Source organism: Zootoca vivipara, chromosome 1, assembly GCF_963506605.1.
Source record: "Zootoca vivipara chromosome 1, rZooViv1.1, whole genome shotgun sequence".
Lineage (NCBI taxonomy): Eukaryota > Metazoa > Chordata > Lepidosauria > Squamata > Lacertidae > Zootoca > Zootoca vivipara.
The window spans coordinates 1,394,107-1,414,539 of NC_083276.1; the positions used below are offsets into that span (position 1 = coordinate 1,394,107).

Sequence of the window (20,433 nt, forward strand, 5' to 3'; positions counted from 1 at the left end):
AGATCTCGTGTCACCCACTGAATCACTCTCCCCATGGCCACTTACCCACATCGTCATCACAGAGAGGGTGATAATGCTGGCCTGCCTTGCAGGACTGTTGTAAAAACAGCCGTGCTTTTTTTGCCTGCCACTGTTCAAGAGATTCCAGTTGAGGATTACTGCCCCCTCCTAGAGACTGACAGGCCTTTCCCCATCTCTGCAGCAAAGAGTGGCGGCTTCCTAGCCATTGCCAGTGAACATGGCTTGGTACAGACCGTTGTTTATCTGAGAGCAAACAAGCCCTTTCCAAACGGCTCATGGAATGGTCCAGTTTGTTTACTTTGGAGCGGCCCTATCTGCTTCCCCGTCTGCATCCAGGAGTGTTTGGGTTCAGGGGGACAAGGGAGGTCAGGGGGGCTGCTGCGCTGACGCCAAGGCAGGCTCTTGAATGTTTGCCTTTCCCAGTGCAGCTACGAGGGGCCTGCTGTGTGTGGAAAGGCAGCTGAGGGCAAGATGCCTTGCCAGCAACACTGGCATATTCCCCAAGCCTGAACAGGCTCCACATTGGCCACCCAGCATTGGCAATATCCTTAGCCCAAATCATCACAGTCAACACTTGTAAAAGTGGGAGCGATGAAAGCAGGTGAAGAAAGGGCTTTGGGAGCCACTATGTTCATGATAAGGCCAGCCTGGGAACAGAGAGGCCCTGGTGGAAACGGTACCAGCTGAGCTGCGGTGTTGTTTTCAAAGTCCTTTGTGGCAGGAGCAGCCATGTAGGAAATTTGCCAAAGCGACTGGCCAACAATGAGCCGGATTGACTCATCGTTTCCGCAAGGCTCCGTTTCCTACTGACTCTTGGAAAGTGTCACGCCCAGAGCAGGCACAGGGGACGGATGGAGAGAAATAAACATATAAGAAGCAATTCCTTGATGTTTCCGGGGAGGCCAAGCCAGTTCAAAGTGTGGAGCGGGGTGTGCACAAGGTTTAGTCTGGGCACTTTGCACTTGGAAAGGGTCAGTGGCATCCGCCCCTCCCTCCCCTCTGCCTCCTGCTTCTGCTTGCCCATCAGAGGGGAAGCTGCCCTGTGTTCCTTGCAGGGGCTTCTGTGCCCCAAGGGCACTGGGTGGAGCCATCCTCTTCTGGCCAGACCTGATGGTGGCTGCAGCCCAAAACACACTTAATTTGTTATATGCTGCAGAGTAAGCTCTCTTGAGCATCGCGAGGTTTACTTTGAGTGAACCTGCATTCACTCAACCTGCATTCAAACCTGCAATGTTTTAGGGTTGGACTGAGCATGGAGAGTTCTGTGAAGGGATCCCCTGGCCTCTTTTCCTTTTACATAACCAAGCTGGCAGGGGAGTGAGGTGTAGAAGGGGGATCCGGACCATGGCAGAGGCTCTGCTCCTTGGCTCTCTCTTCTGAATGCCTTTCCCCAGACCAGGGGAAGTGGAGAGGCTGGCGTGGTCTTAAGGGGACAGTCTTTCCTGGTGAATCCTGAGGGTTTAGTCAGGCTCCTGACAGATGCTGGTAATTGGACAGGAGGCTCATCCACACTTCCACTTGTCCGGTGCCTAGAAAGTACAGGGCTGCTGGGCAGTTTCCCACTTGACCCGGGCTTTCTAGGCACACAAGATTGAGCAGTTTCCCCTTTGCCTGCTCTTTTCCCGGGGAAATTCCGCCCTTTAGCACTGAATCAGAGCAAACAGGAGAAAACCCGAATTGCCGCCGTTTGCTGTGACTGAGTGCCAAAGAGCAGGTTTCCCAACCAGGTGGGGTGGGGTGGGAGAGAAACAGGACAAGAGGAAGTGGGAATGGCCCACTTGGTGCCTCATAATACTCGCTCCACAGTTGTAAGGAATCAGCCTACACTTCGGAACTCCCTGCTTATTGGCATCATGCAGGGCCTTTGCTGTATGCTTTCCGGTGCTTCCATAAAACATTTTTGCTTAGACAAAACTATCCAAAGATCCAGAAAGTTTATCTATGTCTTGATCTCTTTTTAGTGCACTGTTGGTTTTAGTTATCTTTTGAATGTTTTTAATTCTTCACTGATAATTTAATAGTTTTTTTTTTTTAGAAAAAAAACTGTTTTGTGGTTTATTTGGATGCCTTTAATAGAGGATTAGACAAATCTGTGCGAAATAAGGCTGTCCTTATCAGTTGCTGGAAACTTATGAGGGGAGGCAGCTGCTGTTTCATTCAGGTCCAGCTTCCTTGTGGGCTTCTTGCCTTTGGGCCACTGTGAGAACAGGGTTCTGGACTAGAGGGGGCCCCCTTTGGCCTGATCCAGCTTCAGGGCTCTTCTTGTGTTCTTACAAGGTTTTTACTTCAGTCAAGCGGTAAAGGTAAAATGGTAAAGGACCCCTGGACGGTTAAGTCCAGTCAAAGGCGCCTATGGGGTTGCGGGAATCATCTCGCTTTCAGGCCAAGGGAGCCAGCATTTGTCCACAGACAGCTTTCCAGGTCATGTGGCCAGCAGGACTGAACCACTTCTGGCTCAATGGAACACCGTGAAACACCGTTTACCTTCTCGCTGCAGCAGTACCTATTTATCTACTTTCCCTGGTGTGCTTTCTGTTATGTACTTTTGAACTGCTAGGTTGGCAGTATATAATGTTGTTACATGAATTGATTAGTGTGGTCTTAGTACAGCTCTCTGGCAGGACTGTGACCACAGCAGTCCTGCAGCAGAGGGAACAACAAGCTGCCCCTCTCTCCCCCTTTCCTCCAGGCAATCCATGCAGAAGTGGGTCCCAGGGCAAGAAGTCCCGGCTCATGAAGACGGTGCAGACCATGAGAAGCCACAGTGGCAGCAGCCCCCAGAACTGCACCCTCGTGAGACCTGGCATCCCACACTCCAGCTACGGCACCTACGTGACACTGGCCCCCAAAGTGCTGGTCTTCCCCATCTTTGTGCAGGTAAGTCTCAGGGAGGGAGGGGGGATGGGAAACCCTTTCTGCTGGATAGGCGCTTCCTCCTGTCCCTGCTGTGCTTGCTTCGGTATGAACACCACAGTAAAACAAGGCTTTGTGTGCTGCTTGCCACAAAGTGCTCTCGGCCAAAGTACTCAAGCCAGGGTGTGGGGTGTGGAAAGAGAAGAGGGACTTGCATATTTGTGGGGGGAGAGGTGTAAGGAAGACCCATGGAGGAGGAGGCTCAGAGCCCAGCTGCAGCTGCTGGGCCAGAGCCAAGGGCTGCCCAAGCTAGCATCCCTCTTCTGAAAGAGGAAGCTCCCAGCCAGGGCTCAAAAGCAACATGGCTTTGTTGTCCATTGGTTTTCTCTTCTCCTTTGAGGCAGCCCTGGGAGCATGGTTCTAGGGGGCAACTCTAAATTTAGCAAGTAAGGAAATGCTGCTCCTCCCCAAGCCACGGTGGCATCACTTCTTCTTCAGGCGGAGGCTCCATCTAGTCACCCTGACTCAGAGCCATCGATAGTGTTGGGGTTAGCCCCAGCCCATATGGCCACTGGGCAGGGATGGTGGGAGTTGTGGTCCGCAGCATCTGGAAGGCACCATGTGGGTGACCCTTGGGTAATGGTCTTTGATAATGCGGGAGAACCAGCTTTAAGCAACTAGGGGGGGAATAGGGAGGTGGGAGGTTTTTATTTATTTATTTTTTTTAAAAAAACACCTGGGGACCAGTAACTTAAAAGTTGAGTTAGATGTGGCCGATGTGGACCTACTATGAGGACATAAAAAGCAGGGGAATTAGCCCTGACTGAATGATTCAGAGTGAGCCATCATGGCTGTGGTGTGGAGCATCCTTTTGTGAGGACCCCTTCCTCCACCAGAGTCCTGCAGCATTTCCTTAAGAAGGGTCCAAGGGTGCCCGTCTAGGTGGCCAACCGGAAGCTCACAAGCAGGGCCTGAGAGCGGCAGCAACAGCATCACTCCCAGCAAGCAGCATTTGGAAGTGCCCTTGCCTCTGACCGTGGAGGCAAAGCATAGCCAGTGTGGCAAGCGGCCATTGGGAGCCAAACCCTCCATGCACTTGTCTTAGCCTCTTGTAAAGCTATCCGAACTGGTGCCTCCCCAACCCCCCCCTCCCAAGCCTTGATGTGGCCATAGCTATGGGCAGAAACGGCCAGCGTGGCTGCAAGGGAGGATCTTCCCTGGGCCCTGCCTTGCCCTGAGATGTTCAGGGGCTTTGAGGAGAGGGGCTGGGAGAGAAGAGGAGCATTGGTGGCCATTGGTGGCTGGCAGCCGTGGGCCTCTCTCCTCTCCTCTCCTCTCCTCTCCTCTCCTGTGCCCCCCACACTCCCACCCCTCTCACAGGAAGCATCTCCTGCCTCCCACATGCCTCTTCCATGCTCCCCCTGATCACTTTCAGTCACTGTTGTGGCTGCTGCAGCTGAATAGTAATAACCACACACAGGAGCAGAGTGTGAGAGATCTTTTTATAGTTCCTGTGTGATGTAGGTGTTGGGGTTGCAAGGAGCCATCACACACGCATACACAACCCGGCCCGCCCACACCAAGCCCTCAAAGGCATCTTGTTTTCCCTCTGCTGGACTTTCCACCTGCAAGATCCGGTTTGTTATCAGGGGCTTCCCAGGCTCTCCACAAAGAGGAGGTTGGTGGGGCTCTCAGGGGGCTGGCCTTGTTCTTCACACCCAGGTGTGCCTCCCTCCTTCTCTTCTTCTTCTTCCTCATGCTCCTCCTCTTCCTTTCAGCCTCTGGACCTTTGCAATCCAGCCCGGACACTGCTGCTGTCAGAAGAGCTGCTCCTTCACGAGACACGGAACAGACCCACCAAGGTGAGGCTCTGGGCGCTTGTTGGTGTTGGCGAATTGTGTGAGGCATTGTCTGCTTGCTGGTGGCAAAGGAAGCCAAGGCCCCCTCTTGCCTCCTCTGCTGTCAGCGGGATGCTGGAGCCCATCTCCAGAAACATGAAGATGGGGCAAACGTGCCCCCACTCCTTTGGCAGCAGAAGCACTGAAACGGGGCTTAAGAGGTCTGACGTGTCTTTGGGCTGAGGTGGCTGGATCTCCTCAGGTAGCCTCCCAAGAAGTGCTGGTTCTCCAAGGCCAGAGCTGGGAGAAGCTTCCTGCTCCTGCCTCACCCTCCTCCCTGGTCCTGCCGCTGGGGGGCTCCTTGAAGATAGTTGGGCTGTACTTTTTTTGACAAACACTGCTCTGCTCCTGGACATTTTGCAACAGCAGAAGGAGCAGAGGGACATCACTTTTCCTGCCTCCGTCCCTATGCCAGCAAAGCCTTTGCCTGTCAAACTTTTTTTGGGGGGGGGGGGGGAGGTTGCAACCTCTTCTAACTGCCAGCTTATCTTTCCAGCTCTGCTAATGTTAAATGTACTCACATTTGAGTGCTTCCCCCACCCCACATTAAAAAAGAAAGAAACTCCCTGTATGTAGACAGGCAGTGTGTCAGGGGGATGCTTTTATGTCCTCCTGGACTCCTTTGTCCTGAGGCGCTTGCTTGCTTCCTGCGTGCAGAGAGGGCTTTCCAGTAGGAAGTGGGGAATCCACCCCAACCCCCTGCATGCAAGAGCCATGAGGCCCAGGAGGAGCCACACTGCAGGCAGGCAGGCAGGCAGAGTGGGAGAGGACGGCACCCATCCCTCTCTTCCAGAGGAGGAGGAGGCAGCCCTGCTGCAAGTGGAGAGCAGGGGCAGGAAACGGGCCTTTCACGGGCCTTCCACACCTTCTGTGGGGTGTAGTTCTCCCTTTGGCTCACTTGCCTTCTGCCCGCTTTCGCCTCTGGTGCAGGCTGGGGGCTTTGGCTGGTGTCTTCTCTCCCAGAGGGAAATGATGGTGGTTTTGGTATTGTTGCTGAATTTGCCTGTGGTGTACTGTTGCATGTCCCTAGAGGGCAAACTGGGATGGTGCTTCTGGCATGATGGCCTTCAAGTGCTTCCAGGGCTTTTCTCAGAAGTGGGGGGGGGGGGGTAAAAGTAAATGAGCTGAAGATGCCACCAAAGGATTCTTTTCTCTAAGAGCAGGGAGAAGGTGGTGGGTGGCTGTGGAGGGAGCCATGCAAAAGCCAGTCCTTTCCCCGAATCCTGATTCTGGCTTGAGCCACATCCTGTCTAGACTTGGCGGTGGTTCCTGTAGTCACAATCTGCTGAGATCTTAGTCCTAGGTTTCTGCTGCTATGTGCTGCACGAGGCCCTTGTACTCTTGGCTCCTTGGCCTGGCACCCTACCATCTGAGGAGAGAAGGAGAGCCCAGGGGGGCTCTGGTGTTGGCAACCTCCTGACAATGCCATCGGGGCCGTAGGAAGGAGCCTCTGGGATGCTAAGCGGAGGCTGCACATTCAGGGACAGATAGATGGAGGCTAAGCCTCAGAAGATCCCTCAAACCTAGCCTGGCATCCTCCTTGCTATGCTGGCCGTCAGACGAATCAATCAGTCGATCAGCTTAACAACTCACACAGGAAGTTTATAGGCAAATATTCCTCCTAGTTCTATTAAAAGTCATTGCCCTTTGGCTTGCCCATCCACTGTAGTGTTGAAGCAAGAACTTAGCAAGAATTCGTTTTATATAAAACAGGGGGCAACCAAGCTCTCTTTTTTGGCCAATCTCCTGAGAGTTGCATGCCAGCAGTGGGTGATGCCACTCACAAAGGCACACAGCACCCCCTCCTGGCTGACTTGTGCAGAAGGTGTCATTGTCCCATCCCTGCCCTCAGCTGATCCATCTGATGTTGATTTGGACTCCCGTCTGGGAGTTGGGCTCAGCTCAGCCCAGTGTCAGGCCTTGCTCATTCTCCCACCAAAGCTGGGTGGCCCTGCGTGCCTCAAGTGACCCCTCTGCCCTCTTCCCTCCTTGCCCAGGTGACTCTCTTCATCTACTCAGACTTGCTGCTCTTCACCAAGGAGGATGAGCCAGGGCGGTGCAATGTCCTCCGAAACCCCCTCTACCTGAAGGATGTCAGAGTGCAAGAAGGTGAGTTGTGGCAGGGGGTTCAGAAGGGACCCAACACCTGCAGGTGCCAGGGCACCTCTGCTCCTCCGGGCAGTGGGCTGAGAGCAAAGACATGCAACCCTCTCCTGATTGCTTTGCAGCAACTGGTGTTCAAAGTATACTGCCTAAGTACAAGGAGGGTTGTACATTTATTTTTATGTATTTATGTTTTGCTTTAAATCTTACCTTCCTTCATGGAACTCAAGGCGGCGTATATGATTTCTCTCCCCCTCCCACCCCAAATATTATTTCAACAAGTTTAGGGTGAGAGATAAGGTAAGGACTGTGTCATCCAGTGAGGTTTCATCCAGATCTGTCTCCCTCGCCTTCTGCAAGCTGCTGTCATGGCCCACAACCATGGACAGACCTCTCCTCTGCCACCCTGTATTCGCCCAGCCCTTTCCCTTAAAGCCCCGCCCCACCCTGTGATCGAGGGCTGTGGCCACCCATTGCAGGACTGAGTTGAGCGTAGAAGGAATTCCTTTTGGCACTCCTGGACTTAGCACTGACCTGCTAAACCAAGTATTAGGAGGCTGTGCAAATTCTCTGTCTGTCATACCCGGTGCTATTTTTTAGAAAAAGAGGTGCTGGAGCTCACCATGAACTTCTCCCTTATTCTCTTAGAACGACAATGGTGCCCACCTGTGAGGTGCTAGAGCTGAGCTCCTGCGAGGAGAGAGCTTGTGATGCTGCCTGAGGCGGAGAGCTTTGCTTCTGAGGGCTGAGAAACTCTCCATCTCTTTCCTTTTTGCTGAAAGCAAACAAAAGCAGATAGGAAGCGAAACTCAGTTGTTCAGTTGCCAGGAAGAAAAAAGCATTTGGCTTGTAGGAGCCACTTCAGAGTTAAGGGAAAGCTAAATTCTTCTGATCTGCTTCACTTGCAGCTTCCTCAGAGGATCTGAAGTTCTGCATCCTCTACCTGGCTGAGGTGAGCATTGGACAGAGCACAACCCCACTGTGTTCTGTAATCGCTTGCCAAATGCTTCCTTTACTTGAAGCGCCTGAAGCACTTCCACCTGTTTGGGGCAGAAGCTGGTCCTCTAGAAAACCAAGTGGCCGGGGGGGGGGGGGAGCAGAAGGTGAACTGGCAAAATTCTGCTGGGGAAACATCTTTTGGGAAAACCTCATTTTACCACTGAATTGAAGCAAACATCAATTGGGTTTTCTCTGGATCTATGTTTGCACCAATTTAGTTCTAAAGAGTGGGTTTTCCAGGGGGAAATGACAGAGCAAAGGCAAAACCGCTTGGACCCATGCCTTAAAAACATGGGACAAGCAGGAAAGCATTCGGAAGTGTGGATCAGCATTCTCTCTCCCTCGGAAGAGGTAGTCTGTTGTGTCTCTGGATGAGCCTCTGTTTTCGGATTTCTTTCTTCAGTCAGGAGTCCCTGGAAATGAGAGGGGAGAAAGTCTAATCAGCTCACATTTAAAGGGGAACATAACCTAATCCACACTTTCCAGAGCAATGCATGAATGGAAACTCAGCTACCCTTCCCTACTCCCTCTTCTCCCACTTTTGCAATGCCACTCTCCATTCGAGGAATGTATACAAACATACATGTGTATAAAAGCAAACGTCAAATACAAAAATAAGGGGAATTGTTTGCAAAAGTGTGTCTGTTAGGCAAACTTGCATGCAGAAATATGTGAATGTGGAAAAATTCACACAAAAATGGGGGTTAATTTTCAGCAGGGCTCCCCACCCCCCTTTTTAATGTCAGAAACTGATGTGGGAATGCAGGGAATGATCCTAATATTGGGCCGAAATGCTTAAGGGCATGTTCATAGGAAAGGACAGATGTCACTGTTGCCCTCATACCCTTTAGAAGCAAGCCTTTCCTGGGCACCTCCCTCCATTTTAATTCAGAGGGAGAAATGTGAGCCTCACCTGGAGTAAATTTGGCAAAGGCAAAATCTAAACGTGTGTGTGTGAGAGAGAGAGAGAGAGGGAGGGAGGGAGGGAGGGAGAGAGAGAGAGAGAGAGAGAGAGAGAGAGAGAGAGAGAGAGAGAGAGAGAGAGAGAGAGAGAGAGAGAGAGAGAGAGAGAGAGAGAGAATTTCCGCCCCAGTGCCAGGTGCTGCCTGCCTGCTGGTGTTTTGGTCACCTCCTGCCCTCCGGGGTTTGTGTGTCGGGGGAGGGTTGTGTAGACCCAATGTAGGGGAAAAGCACCCCGCTGAACCATCTCACCCCCCCCCCCACGTGGCTAGCAGTGTTTGCACAGCGTTCCCATCGCCCAGCCCTGATCGAATTGAGTTGCAAGCCCTTAATTCCATTAGCTGTGGGATTAGGAGATGGGCTCCTGAATTGCTCTTGATGGAGAGCACTTGGAAACGTCTTTTCAGATGCCTCCTGGGGGACATTCTGGTGGTGAGCTGCGCAAATAGTGTATTCATTCGCTGCAACAGCAGCACAGCCAATCCTGCCCCCTGCCCTGCCGGCATTATGCCTAGTTAGCCTGAACTGATTTCCCGTAATTCACCCTCTCCTCCTGCTCCGAGAGACACAAGCGTGGAGAGGGCAGAGCCGGCTGAGCATGCACATGTCCCTTCCACATAGAGGAGGCTCCTCTCTTGCAGCCCTTCATGGCGCCGTTTCTGCCTCATGCTCCGCCTGCATGGCTCTAGAACACAGGGGCTTATCCTCTCAGGACTAGGTGCTGTTCTGTCTGTCAGGTAAGTTTTGGTCTGGCTTTAAAGACTAATGCTGTGTGTCAGGCTACCAAGAGATCTGTGTTGCTGCACACAGAGCTGTAACTTTGTTGAGTTGGCGACAGCAGTAGCAGCAACAACAACAACAACATCTGTGTCTCATGCGACAGAGAGAACCTGGGCATTCTGCTCCTGCGGGAGGGCAGGGAGGTGTGTTCTGGGCAGTCTGCCCTCCATAGTGAGGCTTGGGCCAATTCAGACGGCCCTCCACGCTGGGCGTGTTATGGCTGCAAAAAGTCAGAAGCAATCCCAGTTTTGAAAAAGCAAGGATGGGGGGGGCAAAGCCAGGCCATGGTCTTCCTGCTAAACGACCCATGATTCCTCCTGCTGCCACCCCCGCGGCAAGTGTTCTGGGGTCCCATAGGTCTCCGTTTAAACTTCCTGTGCAGCTGCTGCAAGTCAGAGGGGCAAAGGTATTCAAGGCAAAGGAGACACCTGGGTGCTGCAGAAGACGTTTGGGACTTGTCAGGATGTGGGGTCCCTAAATAAATGAGTGAACATGCACATCCTGAGAGCTTGCACATCCTGCTAAAAGGGTAGCAAGACGAAGTGTCGGTAAACACACAGGCACAACCTCCCCCCAAAAAACCCCCACTATGATTCGATTAAACTGTGCCCGCCTGGCGACAGGCTGCCGTGGCGCTTTGTCTCAGCAGCAGCCCCTGTGGCGCTGAGGGCAACCTTGTAAGTGGATGATAAATCCCTGCCAGTCAGTTTCCTAGCCAAGGAGCCTTTTAGCTGAAAGACGGGTGGCAGCAGTGACGTCTGCCTTGCTGTCGAGGGAAAAGGGGGCTATAAAGCAGGGGGAAAGCTCTGCAGAAGGGTCCGTCCCTGTGGAGGGTCGCTTGACAGCCTGCCCCATTGTGATTGCTCAGCAAGGTAACCAGTGAGCAGAGTGAGAAGTTGGCCTGGTTCACCAGACTTCCATCTCCTTTTCCTGCCAGGGGCAGCCCAGACGTGAGCAAGGCGAGAGCCTCAGCACCGTCTTCAGTCTTGGATTTTAGCAAGTCTCCAGTGGGAGGGGAGCTGCCCTGCTGGGGGGGCAGCCTTTGGGCATGCCTCTCCTCTTGCTGCCTCTGTTGCCCGAGCCCAGCCCAGGAACCTCCTCGGATGGAGGCATGAGCAGCCTCTGTGTCTCTCAGGTGTGCTGGGCTTAAGTCCCAGTGAGGGCTCCTTTGCTCGGAGGGACCACAATGCGGATGTTGCCGTCAGAGAAGGAGGCCGGCTTATGGGTCTGGCTAAGGACAGGTGTCCTTCTGTGTTCCTAGAAGCTGGAGTGCGTGCTCAGCCTGGAGGCTCACTCCCAGGAGCAGAAGAAGAGAGTCTGCTGGGGCCTGGCCGACAGCATCTCCAAGCAGCAGCCCACGACCCCCACAGCTCCTCCAGCCGAGAGCAAGGTAAGCAGCCAGGGAGGGGGTGGGGTGTGCTGAGAGCGGCCTGCATCACTACCACCACCTACCCTTCCAAATTTTGAAACCCCCACCCCCTCAAAAGAAACCTGAAGTTCAGTCAACCAGCAGATCAGTCATCTGAAGGCATAGATCAATTGCAGTACTGTTGTAGGGGGAAAATTGGGGTTGGCTGTGTTTTCTATAACAGTACAAAGGAAGCTGCCTTTATGGTGAGTCAGACCACCTTGCTCAGTATTGTCCACACAGACTGGCAGCAGCTCTCCAGGGTTTCAGGTAGGAGCCTCTCTGGAGGTGCCTGGAGTAAGTGAGGGCAAATCTTAACTGATGCGCAGCAGGTTAGTTGAGGGCATCTTGGATAGCAAAAGGAAATGTTGTGATGGCTGCTCAGGGACTGTGTCTTCCTCGTATGCTGGCTTGCTTGCTAATGGCCTGCAATGACTAACTGTTGCCTTCTCAGTGCCTGCTAATCATTAGAGGATTGTTTTTCCCAAAGGCCCCTGGTGGTTGGTAGCTTCTCCTAACGGAGGCGCAACCCAAGACCAAGGGTGGGTGGAGGCCACAGTTTTGCAGTGGGTGCACAAGTCAGTGCACTTTGGGGGGAAGCCCACCAGCTGTGCATGGGGCAGCCGCCCTCCTGCCAATTGCTGGCATTCAAAGCTTGACTGTATTTGGACCTGGAAGTTCCTTATATCTGACAGGACCAAGAGCCATGGGTTGCCCTCCCCTCCACAAGAGAAAAGCCCTTTCGTGCCCCAGCTCAGTCTTGCTGCTGCTGCTGCAAGAAGGGCAGGGCAGGAGGGGTTTTCTTCCCACAGGGATTGCAAGTTTTGTCTGGGTACAGAGGAATAGACTGCAGTCCCCGAAGGGGCTCAGAGAGTAGTTGGGGGTTGATAATGAAAACCAACCCCCACCCACCCACCTGCTTCTGAAAGCCTCTCCCTCCCCTCTCTCCAGACACTACACCCTGCAGTGCATCTTGGGAACCAGGCAGCTTCTGCACTGCTATCTCCTTGTTTCCTGGACCACTTTACCGTCCTTGGGGAAAACCACACCTCCCTTTTTCAGAGGAGGCTTCTTATTTTTTTCCTTGGCAGACCTCCCATGGTTTTCTGCTCCGGCAGAAATCCAACAGACAAAGCACATTCTGCATGGAAACCAGCAAGGTCTCACCTGTTGGTTTCCCTCCTACGGTGCCACTGTTGAAGGCATGGGAATCCTGCCAGGGGAGAAGGGGTGGCATCCAAGTTCCTTCCTCTGTGGCCTGTTTCCTGGTTGCAGCCTTTGGGGCAGCAGGTGCTCAGCAGGGCTGCTAAGGGAAGGTTGCCCCCTGGGCAGGGAGGGGCTGGTGTCCACTGCAACCCCTGGCTGGGCAACCTTGGGGCTTTGCTTCTTCAAGCCCGGCCTGCCCTGAAAGCCTTGCTTTTGTTTCCAGGGAGGGAGCAAGCAGTGCCTGCCTCTGGGCAGCCAAGATCAATTGGGCATCTGGAGCTATGAGCATAATTTGAATTGGCTGCTTTCTGGCAAAGGTCCTGACGAATGCTTAATCCAATGACGAAGTGATTTAGGGAGGACAATGAAATCTTGTGTGAGTGTCCCTAGCTCACTCCCAGCCAAGGAGAGATGCTCCCCGCAGAAAGGAGAGGCAGAGGAGCCAGTGGGAGGGCCTCTGCCTCCCTTCGTGGCTCTAGCCCACCTGCGAGGTAGGCACCTGGCATCTGGTCAGCAGCTCTCTGCCCACCTCAGAGGGAGTGAGGAGAGGCCACGGGGCAGCCTCGGAGGCGACGGCGGTGCTTCTGCCCTGCTTTCTGCCCACTCCAAGAAGGGCCTGGGTGATCTCTGGTGGGTATTCTGGCTTTTAGCAATGAGGATGGACTGTGCCTGAGCAGGCTGGCACAGCTGCAGGGCAGGTTTGAAGAGCCACATGTTGCTCCAGGCCATGGAAGAACGAGCCTTCCTTTCTCTCTGGCTGCTTCTAACCTTCCTGCAGGTTTCAGTTGCTCCTCTCCAGTGCTTGAATAGGAATGTCTTCAATTGCAGTTCCATTGACAGTTGTTTGCATGCTGCTTTGAGATTTTTCATTTAGGACGAGAGATTTTGAAATGTTGCGAATAACCCCTTCCTATGCCAAGTGAAGCTTCCTTCTAGGGTGGTTAGGAAGGACGGACGTAATTTTGCAATGAATGACCAAGAGGGCAAACCTGGTCTGTGTTAGTGGGGGTGAGTACAGAATCCACAGTGTTTAGGTGTGTGCACATGCAGGTGTGGTTGTTTTGGATGGGTTCATGCTGAGCTGAGGGTGTGATCTCAAGGACTGGGAGTGGAAAGGGGAGAGCTTAGCCTAGTCCCTCCTGTTAAATTACAAGAGTCTGCAAATTATTTCTGTGGTGTTACTTTTTCAAAAAAACAACAGTAGCAGCAGCAGGACTTGGAAGAAAAACTGTAAGGTTGCCCATTTTTCTACACTGGTTCTACTCTTGTGCTTTACAGCAGCCCAACAGGTAGAAATTAAACATTTGCCACTGTTATCTCCCTGCTGAGAATTTTTTTTAATTGTGCTGTGTTAGGCAACTGGGGCAAGGCGGTTTGAGCATATAACGTCAATCCTGGCCTGACTGCATTGCCGGCCAATTAGTTTCCAGGCCAATTCGAAGTGCTGGTTTTGACATATAAAGCCTTAACTGGGTCAGGATCTCAATACCTCAAAGACTGCCTCTCTTCAATTGTGGCTGTTTTGCAGAGTATGTACAGGTGCTTCGATTGTGAAGGCCTGTATCCTTTGAAGATTCCTTAAATTGTGTGAGGTAAAGGTAAAGGGACCCCTGACCATTAGGTCCAGTCGTGACCGACTATGGGGTTGCAGCGCTCATCTCGCGTTATTGGCCAAGGGAGCTGGCATACAGCTTCCAGGTCATGTGGCCAGCATGACTAAGCCACTTCTGGTGAACCAGAGCAGCACACGGAAACGCCGTTTACCTTCCCGCTGTAGCGGTACCTATTTATCTACTTGCACTTTGACGTGCTTTCAAACTGCTAGGTTGGCAGGAGCAGGGACCGAGCAACGGGAGCTCACCCCGTCGCAGGAATTCGAACCGCTGACCTTCTGATCGGCAAGCCCTAGGCTCTGTGGTTTAACCCACAGCGCCACCTGCGTTGTGTGTGAGGTGTGTGAAGAGGTGAGCAAATGATGCTTTGATTTTCACCAGTGAAATTCACGGTATGTGGAATAGGTGGCTGTGAGCATCCTTGGTTTTGTCTGTTGCGTGTTATGCAATGGAAAAACATTAGAGGTTACGAGCATCCCATCCGTTGCTCACCACAAAAGTCACTTCTGCTCCCATTCCAGTCCCTTAACGCGCCTTGCATAATTTTTGTTACAAAAACAACAGCCGTGATGCAGAAGGGACAGATGAGGTTGCAGAAAAACAGAGCGTCCCACAGCCTGTTGCCAGTTGCCCAGCCTAGACTCCAGCCGCCCAGCCCCTGTGGAGGGTGTTGTTGGTTGTGCACTTGCATTTGGACATCCATACACCAAAGAAGGACAGGCCCACCCTCTGTTGAGGGGGGGTGGATCGTTCTAGAGGCCGAAGCCTGGAAAAGGGGCAGCTTCTACGCAGGACACTTCACAGCAACTTATTTATTTATTGCATTTACACCCGTCCCTTTTTCTCCAAGAAGCTTGTGGTGGCATCCGTGGTTCTTCCCCCTCCTCATTTAATGCCCCCCCAACAACACTGCAAGGTAGAGTAGCCGGAGAGGTGGTGGCTGGCCCCCAGGTTCACCCAATGGGCTTCATGGCCAAGTGAGGGGATTTAACCCTGGTCTCTCCCAGATCCTGGCCCAACACTTGAACCACTATACCACACTGGCTCCCAGTTTTAACAAGGCAGTGCAAGAGGCGGCACCATGCCTGGAACTAGAAAAGAGGGGGCTGTCCTTGTGAAATATGGACAACGTGAAGGGTATGGAAATCTCCCTCCTAGGGCCTCTGCCGTTTCCCATGTGGAATCAGAGTTGCGTCACCACCATCATCATCATCGGCCTTGATTGCGCTCACTGAAAAGATCTTGTGTTGTCATGGGCATGTTCGAGGGGGAAGCCATCCATGGGCACCCACTGCGGCAGCACCAGGAGCAGGAGGAGGAGGAAGGTGTTTACATGCCAGAGTCCTCCTTCCCCAAAGACCCAAAGGCCACTGGCTCCCGGTGAGCCATTGAGGCATGTTGGAACCTGACCAGCGCTGTTTGCTTCCGCAGCCGGAGCCTTGTTTATTTGCTTTTGAGCCTTTCGTAATGATAGGTGGTGAGTCCATGGTGCAATTAAGCACTTCAGCTGGCACAGTGGAGCCAGGAGCTGGGTGGACAGGAAGGGCTGCCGTCTGAGCCGAGGGATGCTCCTGCTGCTGGGTAAACATCTTGAGGGGAAGAAGGCTCCCCGCCAGCTCTCCAGCTGTGAAAGAGGGGCTGCCCAGCCCTGAGAGCAGCTGGGGAGCTGCTCCAGATGTTAAATAAGTATCCTGTCTTTACCATCACTCCCTAGGAAGGTGGGAAACCTCCTTCCTTGGAGATTGTTAACTTGAGGTTGGATGGACACCTGTCATGGATGCTGATAGCATTGGAAGGAGGTTACCAACCCCAGAGCCCCCCTGGACCCTTCCAACTCTGCCGTTTTATGATCTGGACCAAAACGGCCCACAGAGCCACAGGATAGTTGGTAGGGATGGGGGAACAAACTCACACAGGCACACGGGCACACCCCCTTACACAATTCAGGTGCCAGGTTCATCAGTGGGTGGGTGGGGGAATGTACTTGCTGACCGACACAGAACACAATTTTCAGCCTTCATGTGTTTATAATTTCTAAACATGGAGGTTGCTGCTAGTTCAAATGGCTTTGGCGGTTGGGGAAAGAATTGGGCAAATCCGTGGAAGAATTGTTGTGTTCCTAAGGCTGCTTGAGTTCTTGTGAGGTGTGAAAAGGAAGACAATTGTGCAGCCCTTTGCAAAACATCCTTGGACATGTCCAGACGTCTCTCCCCTGCCCCTCACTGAATCCCCCCCTCCTTCTCCTCAGTATTTCATCACCTTCTCTGTCAAATGCAATGAGCCGGGATGGATTAATTGGCATGATTAAACAGACAGTGGCTTAAATTCCATTTGAAAAGCAGAGCCCATTAATTGGACCTGATCTTCAGGAAGATTCATGCTTTCAACTAGCCCACTCATTCCTGCCTCCCCCCCCCATCCTGTCCGTGGGGAGGAGAGTGCCCCCCCCCCCGGTTTATGGATGACACAAAGCAGCCACAGACCAGCCCATAGCCCAGAATTGACCACTGTTGAGCTCAGGAGCGATGGTGGAGAGATCGGGTTGTGTTTCAGGGGGAGCTGCCTGATCCACCTGTAAGTCTTCCTGGGAGGGGGGAAGAGTTGCAGTTCACACAAATACTGTAGTAAGATACATTTCTACAGCCAGACAATATATACAGAATTGCATTGTGTTGGGGGAGTAGCTTGCAAAAATGTGTATATTAAAAATTTGGGATTATTAATGAGAAATTTGTATTAAAATGCCAGGGGATTTTTACAATATTTGTGAATTGCTGCAGAAATGTGGAAAACTGAACATAATATTGGCAAAATGAAGAACATTATTGTGAGGGACAGGGGATATCGCGAAGTCCCTCCCCTCCTGAGTTCAAGCCCGTCCCCGAGCAAAGGGGAAAGCAGGGAGAGTTCCGATTCCAGTGGGGAAGCAGGAAGTCGTGTCCGAGGCTCAGGCAAGGTAGAGGAGCCAGGGTCCCAGGTGGGACAGGAAGGGGCAAGCAAGGGGGGAAGACCCATCCCTCCAACTCCAGAATTACGCAGGAAGAGGAGGGGCAAGAGGATGGGTCTGCCAAAGCTTTTGTGTTGGAGAAAGACGCGCCAAAAGCCATTAGGAGGTTCTGAAACAGACTGACAACATCGCTCCGTGTAAATAGCAATGACTTGAGCACTGTAAATACGCAGCACCAATAAAAGAATAAAATGCAGAGCTGCGTAGCGTCGTTACTCTGAAGTAGTCCACTCCGGCCACTGTGACAGCAACCTCCTAATCATTTTTGGGCTACTTCGGAGTTGCCGGGATGAGCGTGTCCGAGGCGGAGAAGTGGCGGCAGATCGCTGAGCAAGCCCAGCTAGAACTGCAACAGCTGTCGCTGCAGGCGCAGGGAGAATTGAAGGCAGCTAAAGAGGAGACTAAGAAGGTCCAGGACGACCGGCTACAACTTGCGGAACAGGTGAGAGAGCTCCAGGAAAAAGAGCAGCATTTAAGGGCGGTGGCGGTAGACCTCCAAAACAAGCTGGATGCAGAGAAAAACAAGGCGGGAGGGGCTCCCCAAGTCCAAGTGCTGCCAGGAAGGAGAGCAGGGACCCTTGTAAGCAAGTTCAATGGAGACCCGAAGGAGTTTCAGGGCTTTGAGACTGAGATCGTGTATGCTCTTGAGCTGCACCAGAATGAGTTCCCCGATGATGAGCACAGAGTAGCGTTTATTGTGGAACATCTCACCGGAGCAGCCAGGGAGTGGCTAAGACCATTAATCGCAACCAAGAATCCTTGCATGAAAAATGTCCAACAATTTCTAGAAGGTTTGAGGACGATGTATTCGTCCGATAGTCATTTGGACCAGACTAAGGAGGAACTGCATAATTTACGCCAAGGAAATATGACAGTTCGCGCATATTGGGCGAAATTCACCATGCTGGTGCACAGACTGGGGTGGGTTTTGGATTCGCCTCCCATGCAAGCTGCGTTTTACTTGGGTTTGAGCGAGGAGGTGAAGGATGAACTCTCGAGAGGTCCAAAGCCCAGTACTATGGATCAGCTGAGCAAAGCAGCTCTGGCGGTGGGGGTGAGGCAGGAATCCCGGTGGAACGACAAGCAAGCGACGCGCGCAAAGCGGGCTTGGTTCCCACGGTCGCAGGAGAAGCCACTCCCTCAACAACCCTTTCAGGCCACGCCTGGAGCCAGCCAGGACCAGGAGCCCATGCAGATTGATAGCGCGCGCGCGCGGGCTTTTCAAACCCCAGCGGCGCCAAGGCGCAAGGAGGGAAGGGGCGGGAATTGCTTTCTCTGCAACTCACCCCAGCATCTCGTCAGAGACTGCCCACATCGCAGGGAGTGGCAAGGAAAGGCGGGAACGGTGGTGCCCTCCCCCACTGACGCAGCACCACAGCAGGGAAACGGGAAAGCCTGGCTGCAGGAGACAAGGGGCAGCAGCCAGGCACAGTCAGCAGACAACAGCCCCAGCCCGCCCACCCGCACAGAGAGGTGCAGAGCCAGCCCACCCCTCCCAGAGCAGGAGTGGTTCTAGAAGTGACGCTAACGCTCCCAAATGGCTATCCCCTGACGGTCCTCGCCTTAATTGACAGTGGGGCGTCCGCCAACTTCTTCTCGAGAAGCTTTGCAGAAGAGCACCAAATCCAGCTTTTGCAGTTGGATTTTCCTCTGCACGTAGCAACCATTGACGGCAGGGAGCTGCTGGGCGGGGCCATCACACATCAAACCCCCCCCATGAGAATGACGGTGGGAAGGCACTCAGAGACACTGGCGTTCAACGTCACCACCATCTCAGACCCCCCCATCGTCTTGGGCATGAGCTGGCTGGCGCGCCACGACCCCTCCATCAGTTGGCACCAGAGGTGCATCACGTTTGGGTCAGACTTTTGTCTGGAACATTGCATGCAGCACCAACCAGGGGAGGGGCCTCCGATAGCCACGGTGGCCACCATGCATATCAAAGGGGGTGAGGCAATACCCAAGCAGTACTGGGACCTGCAGGAGGTCTTCAGCGAAGCGGAGTCCGACCACCTACCCCCGCACAGGCCTTTTGACTGCCAGATCAACCTGGTGCCAGGGGCGACGATACCCCCAGCCAAGCTGTACGCCATGTCAGACCAGGAGCTGGAGGATCTGCGCGCTTTCATCGACAAGAACCTCAAGCGGGGGTTCATAAGGGAAAGCAAGGCAGCAGGGGGCAGCCCGGTCTTCTGGGTGGACAAGAAAGACACGCAACAGCGCCGTCTTGTGGTGGACTTTAGACGGCTGAATTCGGTGACAGAGCCCGTGGCTTTCCCCATGCCCAGAGTGGATGATCTCCTGACAGCGGCACGCAGGGGCAAGATTTTCACCAAGCTGGACCTAAGGGGGGCGTACAACTTGATCAGGATCCGGGAAGGAGATGAATGGAAAACCACGATGTTCACGCCTCTGGGCTCTTTTGAATATCTGGTGATGCCCTTCGGTTTGCAAGGGGGCTCAGCATGCTTCCAGGCCTTCATGCACCACGTCCTGGGGTCCCTCCTCTTCAGGAAATGCTTGGTCTTCCTAGATGACATCCTTATCTACTCGAATGACCCAGTGCAGCATGTGAAAGATGTCAGAGAGGTGTTGCAACGCCTGAAGGAGAACCACCTGTATGTGAAGCTGGAGAAGTGCAAGTTTCACACCAAAGAGGTGGACTTCCTGGGCTACAAGCTGTCAGACAAGGGGCTGGCGATGGACAAGGACAAGGTGCAGGCCATCCTGGACTGGCACAGCCCCAGGACGCGCAAAGATGCCCAACGCCTACTAGGCTTCGCTAACTTCTACAGGAAGTTCATCAAGAACTTCTCTCGCGTTACGGCTCCCATCACGGACTGCCTGAGAGGCAAGCAGAAGTTCAAGTGGACACCAGAGGCGCAAGCAGCGTTCGAAAGCCTCAAGAGAGTGTTCGCCTCAGACCAAAACCTGTTCCATGTGGTGCAGGACGCGCCCCTACGCATTGAGACTGATGCTTCTGAAAAAGCTGTGGGCGCAATTTTGTTGCAACTGGACGCCAACAGGGAGTGGAGACCCTGTGCCTTCTTCTCCAGGAAGCTGACACAGCCTGAACGCAACTACACAGTGTTTGATAGGGAACTTCTTGCGATCTACGCTGCGTTCCAGCACTGGCGACACTTCCTGGTGGGCGCGAAGCACCCCATCCAGGTGTGCACAGACCACAAGAACCTGGAGTTCTGGAGAACTGCCAGGGTGCTCAACCAGCGGCAGATACGGTGGGCAGAGTTCTTCTCGAACTTCAACTTCTCCATCCACTACATCCCGGGGGAGCAGAATGTCAGGGCGGATGCCCTCTCCCGCAAGCCAGAGTACATGGAGGAGGAGGCGCCACCAGCCCCAAGGCACATTTTCCCCCCGTCGGCATGGTCCTGCGGAGCAGCTGTGGTGAGCGAGGCAGAACTCACAGCACTGACGGCAGCGGATGAATTTGCCAACCGCATCTTCAGAGAACTGAGAGGGGGGAGGGAGCAGGCAAAAGACTTTGCAGAACGCAGAGGGCTGCTTTTCTACAAGGGTGCGCTGTACCTACCCACCACCCAGCTTCGACGTACGGTCCTCAAG

At 53.3% G+C, this 20,433-nt stretch overlaps 1 protein-coding gene across 6 annotated transcripts in view; it reads left to right on the top strand.

The window, feature by feature from the left end:
• Positions 1-20,433, top strand: part of RGS3 (regulator of G protein signaling 3) — a 75,474-nt gene that overhangs the window by 32,197 nt on the left and 22,844 nt on the right. For 5 of the 6 annotated variants that reach the window (XM_035136301.2, XM_035136222.2, XM_060268570.1 and 2 more), the window contains 5 exons: positions 2,711-2,898; positions 4,653-4,736; positions 6,770-6,881; positions 7,784-7,827; positions 10,876-11,004. In XM_035136301.2, coding sequence (XP_034992192.2) covers positions 2,711-2,898; positions 4,653-4,736; positions 6,770-6,881; positions 7,784-7,827; positions 10,876-11,004 — 557 coding nt within the window. Of the gene's footprint in view, positions 1-2,710; positions 2,899-4,652; positions 4,737-6,769; positions 6,882-7,783; positions 7,828-10,875; positions 11,005-20,433 lie in introns of those variants that run through there. The other variant, XM_035136648.2, reaches the window with a different exon arrangement.